Source organism: Biomphalaria glabrata, chromosome 9 (assembly GCF_947242115.1).
Source record: "Biomphalaria glabrata chromosome 9, xgBioGlab47.1, whole genome shotgun sequence".
In the NCBI taxonomy this organism is placed as follows: Eukaryota; Metazoa; Mollusca; class Gastropoda; family Planorbidae; genus Biomphalaria; species Biomphalaria glabrata.
Genome location: NC_074719.1, coordinates 24,350,465 through 24,377,181, shown reverse-complemented (window position 1 = coordinate 24,377,181; position 26,717 = coordinate 24,350,465). Strand labels below are relative to the sequence as shown.

Genomic DNA, 26,717 nt, shown 5'->3' with positions numbered 1-26,717 from the left:
ATATGCACATGTAAATTCAACAAATTATCAATAATTTACATATTTCTATCCTATTTTCACAATGTTCCTTTTTTCAGATGAATTCTACAAGACTAGAGAAAGAAAAACATTTGTTAAAAGAAGAAAATGTAGATATACAAGATGAACAAGAAGAAACAGTTGACAATGAAGGAAGGAAGGTTTGTTCTCCTGAAGGAAATCAAGAGATTTATATAGACACCAAGAAAATGAAATTCCAATGTGAATTTTGTATGAAAATGTTTAAATTCGCTTCACCATTAAAATCACATCAAAGGGTCCATACAGGTGAAAAACCATTTAAATGTCAACTTTGCCCCAAAGAATATGCCTCCTTATCAGGTTTAAAAACACATCAGCTGCTCCATACTGGTGAAAAGCCATTTAAGTGTCATCTATGTCAGAGAGAATTCTCTCTACTTCCACGTTTAAAAAAACACCTCCTGATTCATATTGATGAAAAACCATTTGAATGTCAAATATGTCTAAAATCATTTACAACCTGTTGTAATCTAAAAACACATCAGCTGGTCCATACAGGTGAAAAACCATTTAAATGTCAAATATGCCCGAAAGAATACTCATCCTCTGCAGGTTTAAAAATGCACAAGGTGTTCCATACTGGGGAAAAACCATATAAGTGTCAAATATGTCACAAAGCCTTTTCTCAGTCTTCAGTTTTAAAAACACACCTTCTGGTTCATACTAATGACAAATCTTTTCAATGTCCAATATGTCTGAAAATATTTTCTTCGTATCCAAAATTAAAAAGACATCTTGTAGTCCATACAGGTGAAAAAGCTTGTACATGTCAAATATGTCTGAAGGTATTTTCTACTTTTTCAGTTTTAAAAACACATATGATCCTCCATTCAGGTAAAAAACCATTTAAATGTGTATTATGTCAGAAAACATTTTCTCAGATTTCAAGTTTAAAAAAACACCTTCTGGTTCATATTGGGGAGAAACGATATAAATGTCAAATATGCTTGAAATATGCTTCAAAATCTTCAAAGTTAAAAAGACACGGTGGTGATGAACCAATCAAATGTCGGTTATGCCTGAAAGCATTTACAGACTCATCAAATGTAAAAGCAGGTGTACAGGTTAAAAAACATTTAAGTGTGAAATATGCCTAAGGGTTTTTTTTATTTAAAACATTCCCGTCACATCATTGTTCACATTCATACTTTGGGAATAAACAAAGAGATCTGTTTCATACATCAATATTAATAAAGAAACAATGCGTTCAATCTCGCCAAACATGCTACTGACCCCCCCCCCCCCCCTTTACATTTCTACTTCTGATCAGCTTTTTGCTGCTGAGCTCTAGGCACTTTTACAGTCTTGTGCTAAAGAAACTAGCGTGTTGTATTTTACAGTTGTTCAGCACTACCGTTCAGAGTGTTGGTTGTAATGGACTGTAGTGGTAGTAGGGTCTTGCCTAAGGTGGATTAAAATGAGACATTCAAAGATGATATAATTCACAGTTTTGTAAGAGTGGCTGCAGTTTCTACAAAGAATGGGTGAATTCTGTTAAGGTGATAGCTTTAAAGTCTGTTTCCTGTTCTTAGTTGGATGATTATAGATTGCTCTTCACGGGGGAGGAAATTAATACTATCCAGTTTGTTTGGCTGGTCATTTCTTTGTACTCTGCATGTGTTTCCTGATGCTTTTTGGTGATTACTCTCTCTGTAATGAGATTGAGGTAGTTTACTGGTCTGTCTGGTTGTGAAGTGGGAAATCACTGATAGGATGTGTGACATCAATGATCCATGTAGGTAGGAACAATGTTATATTAACTAACATTTAGTTTAATAAGTTTTGAACTAATCTTATTAGCAAATTTAGGCCTAAATAAGTTAGTTTTCTAAAGCTGCAAGATGAATCTTAAGTGTGATAAACAGTTTCTCTTGGTCTGGTATCACTTCTGCGTCAATTTAGTCCCAGAATTAATATAATCATCAATAATTAACTAATCAAAGTTCCATCCTTTTTATTTTATTAAAATCATAGGGATCCATACGGCGATTCACTATCTTCTGTTATATATGGCTTCTGTCTTGGAAGACAATGGATTCACTTGCTTCTATAATATCCAGTACCGGGATGACCGATCCTAGCTCGGTTCTAAAATGCATTTAATTTATTACTTACTGAAATTTGGTTGAAACAAACATGACTACATTCAATGGATTTTTAAAAATATAATACACTGTCGTAAAGTATTTAGTGGACAATCGAAGAGCAGGACCATGTGTTCATAATTGCAACAGATTTAAAGGTTATACAAGTTGATTTTCTTTTAATTAGGAATTACATTTTGATGGCAATAAAAGGAAAATGAAATGAAATAATTCTAACTTCAATTAAAAGAAGCTTTTTGGTCACCATAATTTGTTGAATAATATAAAATTACAATCTTTCTCAAATGGCATTAATTAGATGTAACCAAAAAACAAACAACAGATGGCAGTTATAATGTGAAAACCTTTAGTTACTAAAGAAGAATTAAAAAAAAAACAACATTAGATGTAACCAAAATAAAAAAAGACAGTGCAATTATAAAGTATAAAAGATTAAATGATTTTAATTCATTGAGGAACGTTAAATAGATCTATATTGAATATAAATATTAATAGAATATTTTTATTTCTACCATTTTACTTTCACTTCAAGACATTAACTTGAATAGAAACTTGCTTACACACATTCATCTCATAGTGAAACAGACACACTAACAAGATATAATGTCAGCTATGTAGTCATCAATTTATAAAGTAAAATTACATTAAGCATTACTGTAAAAGTCCTAATGATATTACTCACACAATTGACTACTTTATAGAATGTTTAGAATTTAGCCCTTTACTAATAGTGAATATAAGCCTAGAAAAAGAACTGAACTTGCACAGCTAAAGAATTTTTTTAATCTTTATTTAAAAGACATTTCATTACTTTACTTAGAAATGCTAGCAATCTACTGGATTGCTTGACTTTTATCTCATTCCCATTGCTTAATAAAAATCAGTCAATGCATGATCAAGGCCTTTCAAACAAATATCATAAATAACATTGTTTGTGGCTAAGAAGGCAAAAGAACTAATGGCACAAAGAGATACATAGCATTATTAAAAAGAACATATAATAAATGTAATCGTCATACATAAACCATTTTTACCTAAATGTAATGACAATACATAATACTTGGTTACTTCAATGTAATGATAATAGATAATACTTGTAATAACCATACATTCTTCATGGTTACATAAATGTAATGACCATACATACAACTTGTTTACTTGAATGAAATGACCATACATAATACTTGGTTATCTAAATGAAATGACCATACATAATACTTGGTTATCTAAATGTAATGACCATACATAATACTTGGTTATCTAAATGTAATGACCATACATTCTACTTGGATGCTTAAATGTAATGACCATACTTTCTACTTGGAGGCTTAAATGTAATGACCATACATACTACTTTGATACTTAATTATAATGACCATACATACTACTACTTGGATACTTGAATGTAATGACCATACATAATACTTGGATACTTAAATGTAATGACCATACATACTACTTTGATACTTAATTATAATGACCATACATACTACTACTTGGATACTTGAATGTAATGACCATACATAATACTTGGATACTTAAATGTAATGACCATACATACTACTTGGTTACCTAAATGTAATAAGCATACATAATACTTGGATATTTAATTGTAATAACTTAACATATCACTTGGATAGGCTACTTGAATCTAATGACTGTACATACTACTTGGATACATGAATGTAATGACCATACATAAAACTGTGTTACTTAAATGTAATTACCATCAGTAATACTTGGTTATCTAAATTTAATAATTATACATGACACTCAGTTACTTAAATGTAATGGTATTAGAAAAAAAATGGATATTTAACTGTAGTATTAAACAAATACTACAATACCCAAGAGTTTCCTAGAGAACAAAAATAAATTTATAAAAAAAATATAATGTTGGTACAAAAAAGATTTGATTCATGAACAAAATACATTTTGAGAAGTTTCACCAAATGTTCACTATTATTAGATCACTTTTGATCTCTATGATCTCCATTTGTTTCAATGCATCGATTTTGTAGAAAAATGTAAGACATATTTTTGTTTTTTATCTGATCTACTAAAACTGTTCTTTGGTAAACATATTCAAGCACTAAAGAACTCTACTTCTCCAGACATAAATTGTAGGGCTAGAGTGGATTATTATTGTTTTATAATAAAGGTATGTAATATCCAAAGAGATAAAACATAAACAATTAGGTCTGTGGATCTTGCAGTTAGACACGCCTTAGGTACATTATCAAATCTTCCTTGAGTCAGATGAACGCTGGTCATAGAGAGTCTAACATTGGTTCTAAGCCACGGTGCTAGCATAGCAATGTCTAATGAGGACTCACATCTCTGCTTCCCACTACCACTTGCTATCCAGTACATCAATTCTCCGGTACAAACAGGCTGTAATAGGAATATCCAAATTAATCTTAATTTGTGTTTTTCTTATAATAAAATTTCAAACAATAATTATATTTGTATTTTAAATTGATTTGCCGACATAAAATAAAAGGTCGAAGTTACATATCGTTCTGATGTTGACTAACAAATAGTTGTATTTTAATGCTTAAAAAATTTTAGAACTCAAAGTTTGAACTCTATGATGTTCAACCTATTCATAGCGAAGTTTATTATCAAACATAGTGCAAAAACTGTTGGGATTACTTTACCCATACCACCGTAGCATTGAATTGCATATTATATTTCAGCATTAGAATGAGTTGATCTCAAGTTGAGAATATGGACGTTTTACAGCTAATACAATCCCTATTTCCAATCCACGTTTTTCAAATGAAAAATGTTTTAAGCCTTATTCTAGATACCTATTGGAAAGTGTTATTTATAAATAATTATAAGACAATACCTATGTATCTAGCTTCTAGTAAAGTAGGTAAGTTTTGTCTCTCCTAATACTAACCTTCTTTATCTTAGTTCAACACTACCTTCCACACAACGTTCCGGGTGTAATTTGCGTTGTCTCGGGGAAGAAGGACTTTCAAACAACTTTGTCGTTTCACTCTTGAAAAGGCCACATACAGCATACCATGCATAAAGACTGGGACCCTGAGATCAACTCCAACGAACTGGAATGTTTGACCTTGTGATTTGTGGACTGTCATGGCGAAAGCAGGGGTCACAGGAAATTGATGACGCTGCATTGTGCATCCAAGTTTCCCCTTACTGGAATCTAGAGTGATTCTGGGAATGTGAACTGCCTTTCCAAAGTATTCGCCAGTTAGAATCTTAGCAATAATTATGTTGTTACACAGTTCAGTGACAATGAGCCTTGTCCCATTTCAGAGTCCTTCTGAAACATCCAAGATCCTAAGTAGCATGATAATTGTGTGTTTTTTTTTAGTTTTAGTTTGTGTGGAGGCAAATCAGCGATGTCTATGGAATTTAAAAATTCTGTGGTAAATTGAAGTGTACCTTCTGACATATCCTTGATTGAATCAAAGCTAAAATAGACTTTTTCCTCTCCAGGTAATCTGTCTATAAGCTCAAAATCCGTCTCTTCTTCATCAACTCTCATATTTCTGGTTAATCGAAATATTTTAAAATGTCTCCAGAAGTCACTCTTTTTAAGGGATACATCTAAAAGCTCACTTCTGTTAGCTCGTGGCTGAATTGGAAGACATTGCCGGAAGTCGCCCCCCAAAACTATTGTTTTTCCTCCAAAAGGCTCTTTTGAATTGCCGATTGCTCTTAGTAGCTGGTCTATGGTAGAAAGTCCGTATTTTGGCAGCATAGGGGCCTCATTCATTAAAAATACATCAACTTCCGCTAACTGAGCAGCTTTCATTGATCCTAGCTTTATGTTTGAAACTGATTCAGGTGTAAGGGGCACACTGAGGCCAAATGTGTTGTGTGAGGTACATCCATTAGGCAAAATAATTGATGCTATTCCTGTAAATGCCATACATTTCACATTGAAATTTCGACCCCGTAGAATGTGATAAATAGTCTTGTACACAAACATTTTTCCAGTGCCCCCAGGTCCATGAATAAAAAACATCTTGGTCCAGAGTTATGACTTGTGACAGCATCGAGAATGGTATTCACTATGTCAAGCTGTTTCCCTTTTATGAGTCCATACAACCGTTCCCCTTCCAGTATTGAGCAGTCTTTGTTAAGCTTATCCACATTTAAATGGTTATTGACAAAGTCAATGTTGTCCATGCCAAAGGTGTTGACCCATTACTGAAAATCTCTGCCTTCTGTGGCTTCGGTATTTAATGTGGAGGCGATAATTCGATAGGTATGATTTATCGCGTCTTCCACTCGGCCACCTGTGCGTTCATTTTCTAGAAGAAAATCTTCAGCCAGATTTGCTTGAAACATTTCCCAAAGTCTTTTTGGATTTTCTGGAGATTCAAATATTAAAATCTGTGTAAATAGCTCATTGCTCTAGGCGTTTTTGACATGGCCGATTCCTGCAGACCATCTATCCACTGTTGGTCATCTTAGGCAAGCCCTCGAGCCAGACGTGCTTGCTTGAACGTGGCATGTCTGATACCATTAAACTTAAGAAGGTCGTCAAAACTTGTAGGGTCATTGACGTGGTACAGAAGCATCCTGAGATGGTATAATTCTGGCTGGGCAGCAAAATTAACGCTGTGGATACGACCAATAACACTGATTTGTCGAAGCGTCTCAACCCATTCACTCTACCTTCCGATCCATTTAAAATGTTCGGGCATCTGCCAATAAAAGTGGTAAATAATTTCTTCATCTATTCCAGCAAGACGGTTAGCTTTTTCTTTTTGCTTCTTGGTAGCATTGGTTTTGAAATAAGACTCCAATGTGGATTCCTTAATGCCAGTATCCGCCAGATCCTCCAGCACATTCACAATGTCTGACATTCGGTAGTGACCAGGAAGATGTATGTCAAGACGTTGCACTACATGGCTCTTCTTCTGGAGTTCATTCCCAGATAAACGCCAGCAAGCCTCCGGTGGTGTGATGCATCGCCATTCAATATACGTGTCTGGTTCATTATAATTTTTTTTTGCTCCTCCACAATTTTAATATAGGCGCAGTCATGTCCTTTGTAAATATATTTGTATAAATATTTCACTGCTCTAATGCTTCCAACAAATTCAACGTTTATGTGGCAATTGAATAGTTTCAGCAAATATGCATTGTAAGGAGCCACGTGGCGGTTGTCTCGGTTATCTTTCTACCAGACTTGTCTTTTCGGTAGACAGCTAGTTCGTGAGAAAATTCAGGTCTCTGCTGGTCCAGTCTGGAATCATACCGACGTCTTAATTTTGGTTTTTCGTCGTCAACCAGGGATGTTGTTTCTTGAAAAGGTTTGGGGAAATCGAAACGGCAATGAATTTTTCCATTGTGGTTTTTCATGCATGACGCATTTAAGTCATGTTCACCGCAAGGATTATGGATCATCCATTTCAATACTAGGATCTGTGTTGTCTGGGATCTCAGCAGAAATTAAATCATCTAGCTCATCAGGATTGTGCACTTTGTCTTCCGATCTCATTATTAGTAAAAGATGCATGTGAGGGAGACCACGCTTTTGAAATTGAATTGTATAAACATAGGCTGCTACTTTCCCAAAGATTTGTTTCTTGTACAATTCCTCAATAATGGTTTCAAACTTCAGCTTGGCTACTCTCGCAACGAGATCAGGACGATCTTGAGCTCGCTGCTGAATAACAAATCCTTCCTCGGTAACAATGCGGGCAGCTTCTTTAATTTCAGGCCATTCCGGATTACATGTCATGGTTATAAAGAAGTCTGGTGAACCGAAGCGTATTACTATAGCCATGGCGTCTTCAAATTGTTCAGCATAGTATCGTGTTGAGCCTGGGAAGGAGGATGGTAAAATGATGGTTTCACTAACAACAGCATCTTTTTTTTCAGCCAGTTCTTCAAGAAAGTTAGACACTCCTATGTATTTTTCAGCCAGAATCTTTTTTTGGTTGGACTTGATCCACTGGATGCGATCGCGTTCGACTCTAATAAATGTGTCAACCAGATACTGCTGAAACAGTCGGCCACCAAAATGTAGTGCGTTGAATTGTGTTTCACATAGATCTAGACAGGTTCGATCTTTTTCAAGTGGAAGATTTTTGGTGAGTCCTTTGCGATAAGCAATACGGTATTGTGCCATTTTTAGTCTTGTTAGATGCTGCCAACTGGGATAAGGCTGTTGTAGGTGCCTTTAGGATAAAATAATGGATATGTGAAGTGCTCTGTTCGTTTGTCTGTGTTCTTTAAAGTAACTATTTCTTTGCCTCGCTGATGTACAGCCATTTTATTAGCTTGAATGCTTTGATCAGCATTCAGTGTCAGCACAGCACATACTTCATTGGATGAGGGGACATTGTAGCGCCTGATATCATCAACCATCAGGATTAGTAAACAAAAGTCGAACATGTGGAGGTGCAATTCCTTTTGCTGATGCAAGTTGTCTAGTTTCTGTCTCCACTTCTCTCATCATTTTAAATGCTTGATCGAAACAATTGACGGCGCGAATGATTTTCTCCAATCTATTCACTAAGTCTTGGTTGATGTCACTATTGTATGGATGTTGAATTCTTTCATTCACAGCATCGTCGGGATCCAGAAAGTAGAGCTGACCATATTGTGGTCTTTCGTAGTCACCATTTGGATTTTGTGTTGGATATTCTGTTGGAGACTCAGTTTCCAGTCGCTGTGAAGCTCTTCGTCTCAAGTCGTCAAGTCGCTTAGAAAATTCTATGGGAGTTTCATTTTCATATCGTCTTGAAGTTCGTTGTTGCATGTCGTCAAGTCACTGAGAATATTGTGCGCATATTTCCGCTTGAAGTCGCTGTGAAGCTCTCTGTCGTAGATCCTCAAGTCGCTGAGAATATTGTGCGCATGTTTCCGCTTGAAGTCGCTGTGAAGCTCTCTGTCGTAGATCCTCAAGTCGCTGAGAATATTGTGCGCATGTTTCCGCTTGAAGTCGCTGTGAAGCTCTCTGTCGTAGATCCTGAAGTCGCTGAGAATATTGTGCGCTTGTTTCCGCTTGAAGTCGCTGTGAAGCTCTCTGTCGTAGATCCTCAAGTCGCTGAGAATATTGTGCGCATGTTTCCGCTTGAAGTCGCTGTGAAGCTCTCTGTCGTAGATCCTCAAGTCGCTGAGAATATTGTGCGCATGTTTCCGCTTGAAGTCGCTGTGAAGCTCTCTGTCGTAGATCCTCAAGTCGCATAGAATATTGTGCGCATGTTTCCGCTTGAAGTCGCTGTGAAGCTCTCTGTCGTAGATCCTCAAGTCGCTGAGAATATTGTGCGCATGTTTCCGCTTGAAGTCGCTGTGAAGCTCTCTGTCGTAGATCCTCAAGTCGCTGAGAATATTGTGCGCATGTTTCCGCTTGAAGTCGCTGTGAAGCTCTCTGTCGCAGATCCTCAAGACGCTGAGAATATTGTGTGCAAGTTTCCGCTTGAAGTCGCTGTGAAGCTATCTGTCGCAGATCCTCAAGTCGCTGAGAATATTGTGCGCATGTTTCCGCTTGAAGTCGCTGTGAAGCTCTCTGTCGCAGATCCTCAAGACGCTGAGAATATTGTGTGCAAGTTTCCGCTTGAAGTCGCTGTGAAGCTATCTGTCGCAGATCTTCAAGTCTCTGAGAATACTGTGTGCAAGTTTCAACTTTAAGTCATCGTGAAATTCGAAGTCGCAGATCCTCAAGTTTCCTTAAACGCTTTTCAGAATTTTCTAGTTTGACGATATTTCTAATAACTGCATTTGCTCTAGTTGAAGCTTCTCTGGGATTTGTCGTAGTTAAAGGCTGGTGATTCACTGGAGACTGGCAATTTATTGAAGTTGAAGGCTGGTGATTTAATGAAGACTGGCAATTTATTGAAGTTGAAGGCTAGTGATTTACTGGAGACTGGCAATTTATTGAAGTTGAAGGCTGGTGATTTAATGAAGACTGGCAATCTATTGAAGTTGAAGACTGGTGATTCACTGGAGACTGGCAATTTATTGAAGTTGAAGGCTGGTGATTTAATGAAGACTGGCAATTTATTGAAGTTGAAGGCTGGTGATTCACTGGAGACTGGCAATTTATTGAAGTTGAAGGCTGGCGATTCATTGAAGACTGGCAATTTATTGAAGTTGAATCCCGTTCATGTAAAACCAAAGAAAGGCGAGGGACTTTAGCTGAATCAGCGTTGTTGTTTCCTTCTCTAGATTTTTGGTTGAAGTTGAATAACTGACGTTTTCTTGGCCGCGGTATCTTCCTAATAGCAATGGATTAAATTGGTTTTTTATTTGTAAAAATATAATTGGTATACTATATTACACTACTGAATATTAAAATTCCGAATAATAACGTTATGTCAATAAATATTAACTTCATAACAATTAATTAAAATAATAAATAATAATGCTTATATAAATAATAAATAATAGTATTAGTAGTAATAGTATTAAAATGTGTGCATTACATGAAACAAAACATTAGAGCTATAGCAAATGAAATGGACGTTCACACCAATTCCACTCAAGAATTTCATGTGAACATTTCTATCCCATAGATGGATTGTATTTACTCATTTGATTTAACTGTTTAGTGGCCAATAGCTAGATTAGTTGTTTTGTGGCCAATAGCTAGATGAGCTGTTTTGTGTAGCCAATAGCTAGATAAGCTGTTTTGTGGCCAATAGCTAGATGAGCTGTTTTGTGGTCAGTAGCTGGATGAGCTGTTTGGTGGCCAATAGCTAGATGAGCTGTTTTGTGGCCAATAGCTAGATGAGCTATTTTGTGGCCAATAGCTAGATGAGCTGTTTTATAACCATTCCCAACAAACAAAAGAAACGGTATCATGTTGCTGCTTAAGGATCAGTCACCATCCTCTAGAAATCTTATTTATTTAACCCCACAGAGGTAGAATTATACAATCGAAGGCCTAACGTCATACAGCCGTTGGGCCTTCGAATGAGAGAACCCATCCAAAATTTAACCCCACCCATTGACCAAATCTCTAAAATAGAAACCCCTCAGAATCCTCCTTGGCTAATGAATAAACCTAAATTAAATTTATCCCTCCTTAATTTCAAAAAAGAAAATACAGACCCAAGCATACTACAAGTCCACTTTAGGGAACTGCAGGAGAGCTACGGAGATTGTGGCACCATCTACACAGACGGATCCAAAATGGAGGGAAAGGTCGCGTGTGCCTGCTCCTTTCGGAACAAAACAATCTCCCGTAGACTCCCCGATGGCTGCTCCATCTTTACGGCCGAATTGCATGCAATATTGCTTGCACTTATGGCCGTAAAAGCATCAGAAAGGAGTAAATTTATAATCTGCTCCGACTCCAAATCTGCATTGCAAGCTTTGGGGCGGATGAAGACTGACATCCCATTGGTACATAAGAGCCTGAAGCTGTTGGACCTAATAACAGCCGACCGTAGGGATGTCACCTTCATCTGGGTCCCCTCCCATGTTGGCATTGAGGGAAACGAAGCCGCAGACAGAGAAGCAAAGAGAGCCCTAAATCATGCGGTGTCAGGAACCCAAATTCCCTACTCGGACCTGAGACAAAGTATTGCCTCTGCCACCTATCGAGAGTGGCAGAACCGATGGGAGGCTGAGACTCACAGTAAACTCAGGCAGATTGTGGCGGATGTCAGGTGGCGGCCCACATCTAAGGGTCTGACAAGGCGTGGTAGCACAACCATGTCCAGACTTAGGATTGGCCACACCTACATCACGCACTCTTTTGTACTGAAGAGAGAGGAGCCCCCACTTTGCGAGTACTGTGACTCTCGCCTCACCGTGGAACATATCCTCGTTGATTGCCCCAGATACCAGGATGTCAGGGTGAAACATTTTAGAGCCACTAATCTAAAAACACTATTTAATAATGTCGACCCTGGGAAGGTACTGGGCTTTATTCGGGAAGTGGGGCTATCTACGAAGATCTGATTTCTGAATTTGTGAACATGCACTATTTACATTAGATTTTTACCAAATATTTAAATTTTTACTACCTTTACTATTTTAACTGTGAATAGACCTTAATTTTAATTATATTACTGTATAGAATCTGGCCCTTGTTGTTTAGAGAGAGAGTAGTCCTTAGGGGACTGCAGGCACGACATGGCCTAAATTGTGCCGATGTGCCTCAAATCAACAAATCAAATCAAATCTAGAAATCTTATTAGCCTACGTCGTAAACCTCCATCTATTGTGCAAGAATAATGGCGAGCAACATAGCAGTTGCATCCCCTGAGAATCTAGTTTTAAGTCTTGAATCAAGATCTAGATCTAGACGTAGACTCCAGACTCTAAGTCCATAAGGACCATATCTATTCTATTCAGCCTACATTCTAGCTAATTAAAGTTATGCACATAAATCAAATTCTTCTTTTAACTTACCTTATTTAACAGGGATGAAATGTTTAGTTTGTAGAAACACTTGTAAACACTTGAGCTTCTTCAGATAACCACGTGCTTGATCAATTGATGTTCAGTTAAAAATGAACGCAAACACTGTTGTAAACCTTCAACTACGGTGCGCAAAATGTTGTGTCCATTCATTGAAACGCGATAAAACTTGTTCCAAAGAAATGCTGTAGTGAACGGCTGTAAGCCAGTGACGTAGGAGGTGTAAAGTTTTTTTCTTTTCTGCTGTGAGCCAAGTGACGTAAGCGGTGTCAAGTTTTTTTCCCATTGACGTCATATAGAAAATTTTCATTCATAAAATATTTTAGCCAAAATTAATTTTTCAATAATGAGACATTTTCAAATCGATATAACGGTCGACCTCGAGTTTTCCCGATGTGGCCAATGAGCTGAGATTTTTGTTCTTATTCATATACACCTAGAAATTTTAAAGAAAATCGTTATATATATAAATATATATACATACATACAAGAATTGCTCGCTTAAGAGTATAGGATGTTAATCGTAGCATCTAGTTGATAGAAGAAACAGGCCTATCTGCAACTGACCTAACCCACCCATGCCACATATGCGGCTGGCTTTTTTAAAACGAGGATTCGACTTTACAGCCATCTTCGAGTCCATAGGAAATGAGAAATGTGCTCATCTTCGGCCACGAAGGAGGATCTATATAGATATATTCTAGCTATTTCCTCTTGTAACATTCGTCTTAACGCCATTGGTACATTATACAGCCGTAAGTTTACTGGTTTATCAGATGTAAGAACTTTTTTGATGGATTCTCTTTTGTTTTGCCAGGTGCATCCGTGTGCAGTACAAAATCTTTCATGGCTTTTTCTACTTCCTTTATCAGGGTTTCGTCTTAGCCCTCATTAATAGCTTCTGTTCTTTGGTCTCTCCATTTCCATGCAACATTTCTGAAAATTTGTATTCGTCCATTTCATTATTAAGGATTTGCTTTATTCTGTAACGGTCATATTCATCAATAACTCCACAAATGCAACTGAAAAAATGTTGGTCTTACAATTATTGTTGAAGACATTATTTTTAACTTCAACTAAAGTATAAGATTATATTAATCTTCTTAATAATAATAATAATAATTTTATTTATAAAGCGCTGTTAACAAACAAAATGTAGGCTCAAGGAGCTGTGAAAACATACACACACAAACACGAGAGCTAAAATAACAAACTAATCTAAAAAAGTTTTAAACAGGTCTTAATGCTCTTCTTGAAAGTGGTGTAACATGTTGTCTGTCTGATATCAATAGGGAGTGAGTTCAAACATTTGGTCCGTGCACTGAAAAAGCCTGCAGACCGTAGCTAGAACTAGAAGCGTGTAGTCCATTGAGCGCAGGGCTCTCTGAGGGACATATGGAGTAATCAGTTCTCTAAGGTAGTAGGGCATTTCTTTGTTGTAGATACACTGATGACAAAGTGTGGCCACCTTGCAGTTGATTCTCGCTTTCACAGGAAGCCAATGGAGCGTGCGAGAGTAGTGGCAGAATCTCGTCTTGTTTTTTATAGGTCAATTTGTGCGGCGTTGTTCTGAATACGTTGCAGCTTGGCTATTTTGTCATCGGGTATACCTGCTAGCACGGCGTTGCAGTAGTCAAGGTGGGAGAGTATAAATATGGTCGGATAGGACTAACCTGCGCAGCTGCAGATAAAGACCCTTTCAGAGCTGACTTATGTATGGATCGAAAGATATTGTTGAATCGAAGAAAACTCCAAGATTCCGCACTATATGGACATAAGGAACCTGGCAGTTCGTGATAAAAAGAGAATCTGTGCTCTCGACTTTTGAGACGTTGTTCCGACTGCCAATCTTAATTATTTCTGTCTTGTCTTCGTTCATCTTGAGTTTATTGTCAACCATCCAATCGCTCACCCTTGCAACGGTACCACTGATTTTCTCTGCCAGATGCGACACCTCTGTGGATACATTTTACTGAGGAATCGTATAACTGTGAGTCATCGGCAAAGAAATGGTATAAGGTGCCTGTTGGCTGTATGACACCGCTGAGTGGATATGTATAGGCCTACATAGGGAACAGTACTGGGCCTAAAACTGATCCTTGGGGTACTTCGTACTTCAAAAGTAACTTGTTGATTCTGTCCCGTTAATAACGACACTTTGGGTGCTTTCAGACAAGTAGGATCCAAGCCATTTTAGGACGATTCCTGCTAAACGAAAAGTGGCAGAGAATCTGGCCATCATAATTTCATGGTCTAGCGTATCAAAGGCTGCGGACGTCAAGCATGTGTCTTATGTCGGAATTGTGAAGTAAGTCGTTTAGTACCCTGACCACTGCTGTCTCTGTGCTACGGCACTTCCTATATACAGATTGAAACATTGCGTTCCAGAAGCTTTGACAGGAAGGGAAGATTTGATACCGGGCGATAGTATTTTTTTTTTAGACATTCCGGGTCAAGACTGGATTTCTTTAATAAGGGCCTCACAAGTGCATGTTTAAATTGCTGTGGTACAATGCCTGAAGTCGGTGAAGAGTTCACAATGTTAGTAATTGTGGGTACATCTAAACATTCAAGGAGCAAGGGAGTTGGAGTGGGATCATGGTCACATGACTTATTTGGCATTTTTAAAATAATACTCTTGAATCTTCAGAGACACGCTGAAACTCGCAAAAAGAATTTTGAAAGATTGGAGAGTGGTTAAGCTGTGATGAGAGGGATGGCATGTCATTTCTGATCTGTTCAATCTTGCCAAAGAAGAATCTATGGAAGGAATCAGGGAGTTCAGATGCTGGGATAGATGACGACAAACGTTCGTTATTTGCTCCCCCTAACATTTCACCGTTGATCCTGAAATAGCTCCTTTGAAGAATTAAAAGTTTCAATGTTTTGGATGAATATGACTAGTTTTTGCGTCTCTAATCATGCGGTTCACCTTGGTTCTAGGATGTAGATTTGTCGATGTATCATCAGACCTGTCTTTTGAAATGTTCTTTCGGCAATAAGTTTGGCAGTCTTTATGTCCGTCATCCGGGGTGCAGATGACCTAACTGAGACTGTACGAGTGACAAGAGGTGTATGGCTATCCAGCAATTTTTTCAAGCAAGAACTGTAATAGATGAGAACGTCTGTGTTGCTCTGTTGCAACAGCAAAGCGGTTATGTCCATTTTGATGGATACAATGTCTATGGCTTTAAGTTTACGGGAAGTCACGTTTTTCTTAGGCCTTTTTGTTTTTGGTAGGCGCATTTCAAAGTGTACAAGAAAATGATCTGACAAGCCACGGTCTAAGACATTGAGTTTGGCTATAAGTTCACTTGCGCGAAGGATCTTCAATTTTATTCTTTTCTTTATAATCTAAAGTCTGATAATTGTCTTTTCTGTTTCGTACGGGCCTTTCAAGTAGAACTTGTTTATCTCCCTTGTTCGGCTTCAATACTCACACCATTTCCCCTGGTGCAAAACGTTTTTGACCTATCCTATAGGCGTTTCTGTTCCTGTTGCGCTGTGTCTTCATTACCACATGTAATATCAGCAGTGGTTTGTAGTCTTTGTTTGAACTATGTATTCAAATAGGTTATTAACAATTAGTCTTGTCTTCTTTCTCGTGAGTCTTACTTTTCTTCAGAATTGACATTGGCCCTCTAATTAATACGGCGACAATCCATTTGTAGCATTGGGTATTTTTCTAATAGCAAACAAGGCCGAGCATAAATATTTGTCTCATTCTTTAGATCTCCCAGAACACATTTTTCTTAATATACTCTTAAGTTCAGGCGTTCGACAGCTCGTTCGAGGCGGTATGGTATAACGAAGGCTTGATGATCTTAACTTTGAATAATTTGCAGGCTTCCATATAGAAACCTAAACTAAACTTAGAAGTTACTTAGAACCATCACCACTAAGGCTCCTATGACAGTAGTAATTTCTATATTTTTTAACATTACAGCTTCAGTTCATCTGGAGAATGTATCTATGATAGCATATATCTAATTTTCTGTCTTTGGAAGAGGTCCTACCAAATGTTTAGCTATTTTCTTTGTCTCTCCATCTTTCCTAACACTGCTTTACCTGTACTAGACACACTAAAACAGCAAGAGTCTCAATTAACACATTGATTTCATTAGTCTTCCATTCGTCTCCTATACTCCAGCCTCTTGTTGTAAATCTGACCCTCTTTTACATACAGTGCTGACTTACACACTTTCTATGCTGTTAACTCAACCATGTATAATGAAGGTCCACTGGTCATTTCGTACACAGGCACACACACTGCACAACCAGCCCCCCAAAACACATACACTTACTATCACATGACCAGCTCGACCTTGAACTTTTGCTCTTGAACACATGTCGCAGCACTCACTTCTTAACAGCGTTATCTACTCCTAGTCAATACACGCTGTCTTGTTTGATTTCCAGACATTGCCAAAAGTGATCTGTTCGCATTTTCCAGAATCAATTTTCGTCTGCCCTTGGGCACAACTAAGGGTCCTTATTTACATGAGGTTCAGCAAGGGATGTAACTCTTTTGTAAAGCCATTTTCTCCACAAATGTTAATACTAGCTTCTTTAGTTACATGTCAAGTTTGCTCTGTGGATTTCCTCCATAATGGTGCCAATGATTTGTCTTGTGTTTATTCATTCTCTACATTTCCTTTGTACCTATGACCGGTGTTTTTACCAGGGTCTTCCCTTTCTCTGGTCTTCTACCTCTCGTCGCTACCACAGATGACCCTTCGTATTTCCAATTAATCTGCCACTAGTACATGAAAAGGTACAACAATGAATCCTCCCCCCTCCCTTTTTTTTAAGGTACAGTGTAACGAGTAATGCTTTTGCTGTTTTATGCTTGTGAATTTGTCCGTCTGCCGAGCACAGTGAGCATTTATCTGCTAAAATAGCATGCTTATTTAGTGACTCTTTGACTGCTATCACGCTGTTACCGCTGTCTCTAAGGATGGACATTTTCCTCTCATTTAATTTTCCTTCCTCAATATTTAAGGATCCCGTAGACTTGTCATTCAGGATGAAATGTGAAACACTTTTGGGATTGTGGTGAATTAAATGACAAGTTCCTTGTATCCCAAGCACTTGTATTACAGCACATTCAGCTTGACTTAAATAGTTTCTTCTCGCTTCATTTGTATATCCTCCTTGGTGTCTCTCTAGTATCATAATTGATTCTTCCATTTTTCTCTTGGTTGTTATTGGCCTATTCCTCCTTCTTGCTCTATTGTACGGTTTGTGTTAACGCGGTCTGCTGAAGTTTCTTTCAGGTTTTTTCTATTGGTCCTTTGGTCTGCTATAGTTCCATGTGTTTTCATTTGGACTGATTTGAGACTTCTAATTCGGCCAATTTGTTGTTACCCGTATTGACCTGTAGCACCAAACTGCTGCTACACAACAAAATCATTTTAGGCTTAACATATCTTAACTAATAAACTTGAAAACAAAAAACTTGAAAAACTTTCTTGTGAACAATTCTAATATAAGTATATTTATAATATAGACAAAATCAAGTTAATATGAAATCAAATAAATGTAGTAGACTTTAGTAATAATATTTCTTGAGAAAATCTGGCATCAATAACACAACTGTTCAGTCTTGTAGTAACGTTATAAAACACGAGAGGAAGACATGTCGTTATCTTAGGCTTTATTGTACAAGAATGACAAAACAGTTCACAATAACACAGTGCACACACAAGCTGACCAGGACACCAGGACATTTTGACATAGCAGTACAGATAAGTTCACAATACACAACAAGAAACATAAATACACTACAATCTCGTTCTGGAGTCGTCCCCTAAGACCAAGTGACGACAATGCCACTTATGTTGCATCATTCACAACCAATCGCTAACCTCTTCCCACCGTCACCAAATACACACAAACATATTCCATACCACTATTTACAAATCTTCTTTCATTGACTGCATTGGCCTGACACTCCTGATTTCTTAAAAATACTTTTGTAGAGAAAATTATTTTTCTGTTTTCTAGAAGGTCCACTAGTACTTCTAATGATTTCCAGGTTCTCTGTCTAGAATTATCTCCCTTACTTTGTCATTCAAAGCACTCGGTATTGAGTCTTAAACATTAAATCTTCAAGCTGCTCGAAGTTTCGTTGTATCTTAGCTGCCTCACACCATTGCCTGAAATTCTTGTGTAGAGCGATGGAACATTCTCTACCCTTTCGTGCCACCTTTTTCTACATGCTTCTTCAGTCGTTCCAACATAGTCTAATAACTCCTTCTTAATGTTATCATAGTCAGTGCAGTCTACCAACCTTCAAATTGTAAAAAAAAATGTGGCGTTATCTTCTCTTGTAACTATGCCACCAATAAACAATTTGATATGTTTGGCCACAAAGCACAAGCGTTACAAAGGCACTCATTCAAACACATAAAAGTATACAAATCACATACTCAAAATAATCGAAAAGAAAACAAAAGAAAAGTAATAATGATGTAACTGGTACATTACATTATAAATAATAATAACTATATTAATAATAAACCACGGTCTATCTTTGTTAATTTCAACATGTTCTATACTATTATGTTCAGTGACTTTTAAAAGATGTAAATCTCTTGAACCGTTTTCTAATTTTTTCCTTTCTCATCTTCTTCTACATCACTAATGACAGCAGCAACACGTCTTGTTGTTTGTTTTGGCTGACTGTGTCTGACCTATCATGATACTTTACAAGTCTGTTTATGTGATATACATTTAGTTTGTTTCCTTTCCTAATGGCGTAGTTCAGGTTAGAATTTTGTTCTCCACTTTATACGGCCCATCCCAGTACATGGATAGTTTATTTTGTCTACCGACTACCTCACCCTCATCGTCAACTGTCCTAGCACCCTCATGTGGGATTCATATCAGTTCTTTGATAAGTATTTTTAGCAAAACATTGTCTTGCCTCCTTTAGTCTTGGTATCAACACATGTCTTTTTCTATTCATTTATTTTTTTCAGATGTGGCTAAGATAGGTCTAATATAGCCTCTTTTATATTGCTCTAGCTTGTTTCTAGGTCTTCTTCCTTTATAGTAATGAGAGATGATCTTTGAGAAACTGATTTACTATGACTTTACACTTCTCTCTTGGGCCACGCTCCTCAAAGTTAGTGAAGAGGAGGTTTTTTTTATGCGTTAAGCTCAATTTCTGTCGCCAGATTCTTCAATGCGACCAACGAGTCTTTGAGTATCCGCATATTATTATCATATCCGTAAATTTTATCTTTGTTCTCCTGAGTTGATTTCATACGTGATGCATGATCCTTGTCTGTTGTGTTCATTCGTTCAGCTAGTAAGTGAAATGTACTCACCTCCCCACTAAGGGGATCACCTTTTGTCATTATGGTATCAATGAACGATTGTAATTTTGAGACACTCAAACTGTAAAGCAATTTCTCCAATTTTAGTTTCATTTCCTCTTATGGAGGATTTCAAATTGTCTAAGCTTTGCTACAGTAAATTACAAATATCACTTGTTTGTAGTGACTGACTAGATATAGGTTGTTACAGAGGTTGCATTTGTTGTAAGGGTTGTACAGTTTGCAAATACTGACTAGCCTGTTGAGTAAAGACATCTAAAAGATGTTGCTGCTGAGATTTTGATCTTGCTAACAATTTGACCGTCATATGTGGTTTGTAACGGGTTTGGAGGCTGCTTTTTGTTATCCTCGTGGAAATTTGTTGTGATTACAAGGACTCTTTTCTCATATAAAAACAACACAACAGAAACATTCACATAAATAGAACAGACACAATACAAAAAGTTTATTGAGCGACTACAGACAGACATCTTGATCCTTTTCATGTTTCCTGATCAACGAGTGATATAGTCTGACAGAATAAGGAACAAACGAGTTTTTGTACCGCTCGGTTCTAGCGTCCTTGTCCTTCCGAATAACATCTGAGCCACCATGTTAAGATAGATACTTGTAATGAAATGACAACACTTTCATATTGTCAGGGAGAGGTATGGCGAGAATGAATGTTAGTTTGATATTTTGGTATGATTGTTATATCCCCTTGTTATGAATGCGAAGTGTTGCACGTGTTGTGAACTGAGTGATTAAGTCTATGTTGAATGTGCGAGAGAATGTTTTAGTCAGTAAGGTCTTGCTCCCGGTCCAGGAAGGTTGGACGTTTACTTCCTGGACTGGTATTTATGTATTTATAAGTTGATGGACTGGTGTTTTGTTTATTAATATTTACTTGAGCAATATTGGATATTAAAATATTGATATATTCTTGGAGATTTGGAGTTGGAGTTGATGTGTAGGCTATCTAGTGGTAACTGTTCTTATTTGAGTAATTAAACAAGTATTGTTAAGTGTTATTGAGGATTCATACCCCCTAACGAGCCAAGTCAAGAAATACACCAACCAAGAGAGACAAGCAGCAAGCAGCAGTACATATATATAAATTAGAACTCTGACACATATAATAAGTAGATTCTTTAATTAGACATCTTGGCTCACAGAATAGTATTCCATATGAATAGGCACAACTCTTCCTACTATATACAATATCTACAATATTATGATTATGTGAGTTACTGAAAGGGACGTAACATTCCATCAACAAAAGCTATTAAGTTTGTATAGGAAAAATAGCCGCTGGGCCGTTTTCTTTGTCAGAGTTTCATGGTGGTCTTCCCACGAAAGCTTGTTATTAACAATGACGCCTAGATATTTATATGACTTCACTTGTTGTATCGATGTAGTGTTTATCTGCAGTTCATGTATCATTTGTTTATTCTTCTAGGGCAGTATTGCCCTGGCAATTAGTAAAAGGCGTATCAAAGATCTGAGAGTTGACAATTGGAACTTTTCTTGTTTCTTTAGAATGTTGCTAAAGGCCTGATCAAGCTGTTTTCTTGTTTCTTTACAATGTTGCTAAAGGCCTTGTCAAGCTGTTTTCTTGTTTCTTTAGAATGTTGCTAAAGGCCTTGTCAAGCTGTTTTCTTGGTTGTGATTTGTTGATGCTAACAAAGTATTTCTAAAAGATTTCTGAAACGTTTACTGCTATTAGCTCCTTGGAGCCTCTAATGGATTGGGGCGTTACTATTTGTTAGCTGTCCTGTTAGCTGGCAACGGAGGGTCCAGGCCTTTCGACCATCCTTGTTTAGGTCTAGTTGCTCACATATTGTGATCCACATTGTATTTTTTTCTGTTTTGATTTTGTACCTAATAAACTTAGTTAATTAGTTTGTAGTTTGTCTTATTTTCTCTAGTAGGGTTTCTCTCTACAGGCTTCCGGGCTATATGTGTGAGCAGGTCAGGAGGCGCTGGAGACCTTTTCTCTGCTCAACATTAAATTTTATACAGTAGGCAGATGTTAACACTACTGGGTGGGCTCAATCCGTGACACCTCAGTCTACGACCAAGGGGCTAGAGTCGCCTAAGTAACCAGACAACTAGACTAAACTAAACTAACTAAAAGAAAGAAACAAACTTTAATTCAAATTAAATACTAAAAATGAAACTTTATTTACATAAAAATCATAAAAATAAATCAATAATAATATATATATATATACACTAACCACTACAACTGAACCCAGCATCTAACTAAAACCCTCTAAATCTACGCCACTACAAACACCAACAAACTAACCAAACCAACTATCTAACACAAACTAATCAAACCAACTACTATCTAACTAAATCACTACAACTACTACACTAGACCTAGATCTACACTAACACTAAAACAAGAACACCTTAGTTACTAGTTCCTTACTATTAGTATTCCCTAAGAGCCGACTAAGTACTAAGTCTAAGGCAACTCTACAGAAACAAAATAACACTAGAATCTAGATCTACAGCAGCAGCTTAAAGCAGCAATATTAGATACAGCAGCATGTATTTCAGCAGTAATAATAGCCTGCAATACATAAATGCAAAATCATAAATACAAAATCATATATTCTATTAGATCTAGAACACTCAAAGCACGCCTGATGGGCGCCGCCATCTTTAAATCAACATGCTCAAAACATAAACTGCCAACTAGAAAATAAAACTAAATTAAAATATATCTAGCATATTTACACACAGTGTGCCATAGATCTAGAAAAGAAAATATAAAATAGTTACAAACTTACAGGCCGTCACAGGTACAGAATAATAAAATTACACGACAGACCACAAAGATCTTCCGCTGTCACCCAGACAGAGATATGGTACTGACCACTGGTCAAATGTACACTCAACTGTTTTAAGACAGCATGTACATTACTTTTTATACTATCCCGCACTAACCTATATAAAAATATGCGGAAGTACAATTATAAAATCTGACACTAAAACCTATAAAAAGGAATATAGAGAACAGCTATAACCTATGAAAATACACATAAAAAATAGCTCTGGGAGCGCAAGCTCACATATGACTTTCTTGTATTAGTTTGTCTAAATTTAATGTCTTGAAAGGTTAGTATTTCCTAACGTGGCCTCCAGGGATATGCACAGGGATATTCTTTTTCGCTGCTGCTAAGATGTTTGACATTCTAATGCTTATAGATAGCTGCGGAGGTTGTTTTTGCATTAGTTTCAGTTATCTTTGATAGCCGTATGTCTGGTTTTTTTTTTTTTTTTTGTGCAAAGGCTGCCCTATGGGCTTTTTATAATTCCAACTAGCTGTTTGCGTGGTTGGTATCTACCTGGTCTTCCTATGTAATATTAAGAAGTATAGGCTTGTGGTCACTACCTATGTCTTCAAGAACTGTGAGTTTAGAAATGTTGATAATATAAAAAAGGTCAATTCTGCTGATTGTGTTGTCTGCTCTATGGAGAATTGTTGAAGGTGAAGTTTTGTTTTGTAGAACTTGTAAGTTACAGGCATTTGTTATATCCTCTATTTCTTCACAACGCTTGTTCAAGTATGGGTATCCGAGGGAGGGTGTGTGTGGGCATTACAGACACCAGCTATTATTGTCCTTGTGTAATGTGGTAGTTGTATATTTATTTGTGCTGTTGAAGATGATGGGCAATAGAAGTTTTTGATGGTGTATTTAGTTCGTACTCTCCAAAAAAAGTATTTCTTGCATATCAATGTATTGTTCTGTCCTAATGAGAGTCGAAATTCTCTGACATTTGCTGTGAAGTCACCTGTATAATGTGTAGTCTCTCACGATATGACTGGTATTATATCAAATAACAGTCATAGAATATAAGTAGGCCCTATTAAAATGAAAGAATAACAGCATACACACAAAATGACACAGGGTACATATATCAAAAGTAAAATGACATGCAATAATTAAAAATAAAAATAAATGCATTTCAAAGGAGGTCTAAGCCTGTACTTCGACAATTTTCTATTCGGCTTCAATCTTAAATCTTTTTGGTTAGGAATGTTCAGTTTGTTTGTTTCATGAGTACATTGGACAGTACTCCCACTTGATATAAAGATAGAAAAGTTGTTAAAATCATTCTGTCAATATTTTATAATATTTTCCATCCAAGAACTCCGAAGCAGCCTAAAAAAAAAAGAGTGAAAAAAAATCTTGTGGCGTTGTCCAACATAAGCCTATGAAGCACCTTTCTAAAGGTGTGAAGGAACATTTCATGACAGCTCACATCCTTTTCTGAACACAACTAAGCAAATAATTGCTTTTTCTATGTATGGCTTCCGATTCTGTTAACTGCATTCATAACAAATTGAAGCGATTCATGCAATGCGATTTTTAGCAGCTAAATCTTGCCAATAGATAATGCAGTGTTTAAAATCCACTGTAGCCCTCAGCCATGGCAAGCATCTGTTGCTATGTTTGATAAAGAAATTGCTTTTTCTAAAAAATAAAAAAAAAGTTATCAAAACTTAAATATTGATTAGATGGATTAGTGTCTTTGTCAAAGTTCTTTCAAAGAGCAGTCATTTCTTGATTTTGTGATCTAGTAATAAAACAAACTTATGCCAATTATAATGCTTCATTACCAGTTAAGTTTGACTCTTCCAGCTATATAAAAAAATATGCCATTTGCAAATAATAATATAAGAAGCTTTCAGTGTCATAACGCATCTCATCAATATTCCTGTGAGCTGTTTTAAAGGAGTTATTTTAATGATGTAGATCCAGGCATGTTTTAGACAGTTTTTAAAACTTCTACAACAGCTGGCAAAACAACCTTTTGTGAATCTCTTTTTTTATGTTAAATAAACGTGGGTCTATTCTGAACTTTATTTTTGGAGAGTTTGAAAGCATTTTAAATCTGCCACTATTTGATCAGTGTGTTATGTCTCATGATCCACGAGCTTAGATGGTTTCATAATGGAATTGTTTGGTTTCATAATGGAATTGTTTGGTCTCATAATGGAATTGTTTGGTTTCATAATGGAATTGTTTGGTTTCATAATGGAATTGTTTGGTTTCATAATGGAATTGTTTGGTTTCATAATGGAATTGTTTGGTTTCATAATGGAATTGTTTGGTTTCATAATGGAATTGTTTGGTTTCATAATGGAATTGTTTGGTTTCATAATGGAATTGTTTGGTTTCATAATGGAATTGTTTGGTTTCATAATGGAATTGCTTGGTTTCATAATGGAATTGTTTGGTTTCATAATGGAATTGCTTGGTTTCATAATGGAATTGTTTGGTTTCATAATGGAATTGTTTGGTTTCATAATGGAATTGCTTGGTTTCATAATGGAATTGCTTGGTTTCATAATGGAATTGCTTGGTTTCATAATGGAATTGCTTGGTTTCATAATGAAATTGCTTGGTTTCATAATGGAATTGCTTGGTTTCATTAAATGCTCTGTAATGAAATAACAAATATTAGAAAACTACCATCTTGTCTTTATTCAACAAGATTAGGCTACAGTAAACAGAGAACGAATACAAACAGGTCTTAAATGACACTGTTGAAGTATTATAAACACGCACTGGACTTGACCTTCTGACACACTGGACACTCGCAGAAAATCAACCACTCTGTTACACTACATGCACATAGGCAACTGTTGGTTTGACACGGAAGAAAAGAAACCAACTCTCAAACAATCAAAACTATACTTTCTATATTTCTTTGTTTTAGATTGAGCCATGTTTAATATTAGTTACCTTTAGACAATTATAGCAATTTTAAATAAGCTATGAAAAGAAATTTAAAAAATCTTCAGGATAACATTCCTCAAATGTAAAGGTTTAACGTATGTACAAATATGTATAAGGTAGTTTCATTCATCACATATGTGTGTATGAGGTAGTGTCATTTGTATCGTATGTGTATGAGGTAGTTTCATTCATAACATATGTGTGTATGAGGTAGCTTCATTCATAGGAAATCGCTATTACATTTACAAACTGGTTAATATAGACCTCATGGCCATGGGACTCAATGGTCTAATCTAAATGTTATTTCAATTGCTCAAAAAAAAATAAATTATGAATTAAGATAGCCCTTATTTTGTTTAGCTCAAGATCAAGTCAAACTTCATTTACTGAAGAGGTATTGTGCTCCTCTTCTCAAAAGTTGGGAAAAACTTATCAAATAACATTGTTTACTAGTTGTAGGCCTAGGATTTAAGTTTTTTTTTAAATCTTTAAGTTAGCCTATTTATTAAAAATTGTAAAACGTTGATTGCATCATAATTACCACAAAAGAAACTTGTATAATATTTTTGTAAGATAACAAAATGTTTTGTTTGCTTCAGATGTCAACATAATATAACATGTCGACATTTTTTGTTTAGATTCTTATTTTATTGGCATATATTTTATATATGAATCTCATAAAGAAACAAAATAGAAAGCCTTTATATTACAACTTTAGATTTTATAAATTATACAACTTTCCCGAACTTTTGTGTGATTTGGTTAATTTTAGAATATAATTACATTTTTGTACGTATAAATAAATAGATAAAATTTTGATATTTAAAAAGCAGTAATGTTTTAAGTGTTTTTTGATGGTTTTTAAAATGATTTTTACACAGCTTATAACAACTCACTTTTGTTTGTCCGTCTGTCTGTCTATTGCTTTTTTACAATAATTTTTGCTACTACTACTCTTTAGTTTTATTGTACCAGTTCAGTTCTGTAACCAAAGTACTTGATATGATGTTTGTGACACACTACTAATTATTTCATTCAATTATTTTTGATGTCTGAAATCTCGAGGATTAATCAACTCTTCCCTACATTTTCAGTCAACGTTT

General features: G+C 36.3%; 1 protein-coding gene across 1 annotated transcript in view; it reads left to right on the top strand.

Moving 5' to 3' along the window:
* Positions 1-25,524, top strand: part of LOC106058738 (zinc finger protein 271-like) — a 41,696-nt gene extending 16,172 nt beyond the window's left edge. Inside the window, exon 3 of the mRNA XM_056040602.1 lies at positions 78-25,524. Within this exon, the coding sequence (XP_055896577.1) occupies positions 78-1,157 (1,080 nt within the window). The 3' untranslated portion in view covers positions 1,158-25,524. The remainder of the gene's footprint in view (positions 1-77) is intronic.
* Positions 25,525-26,717: the final 1,193 nt, after the last annotated feature.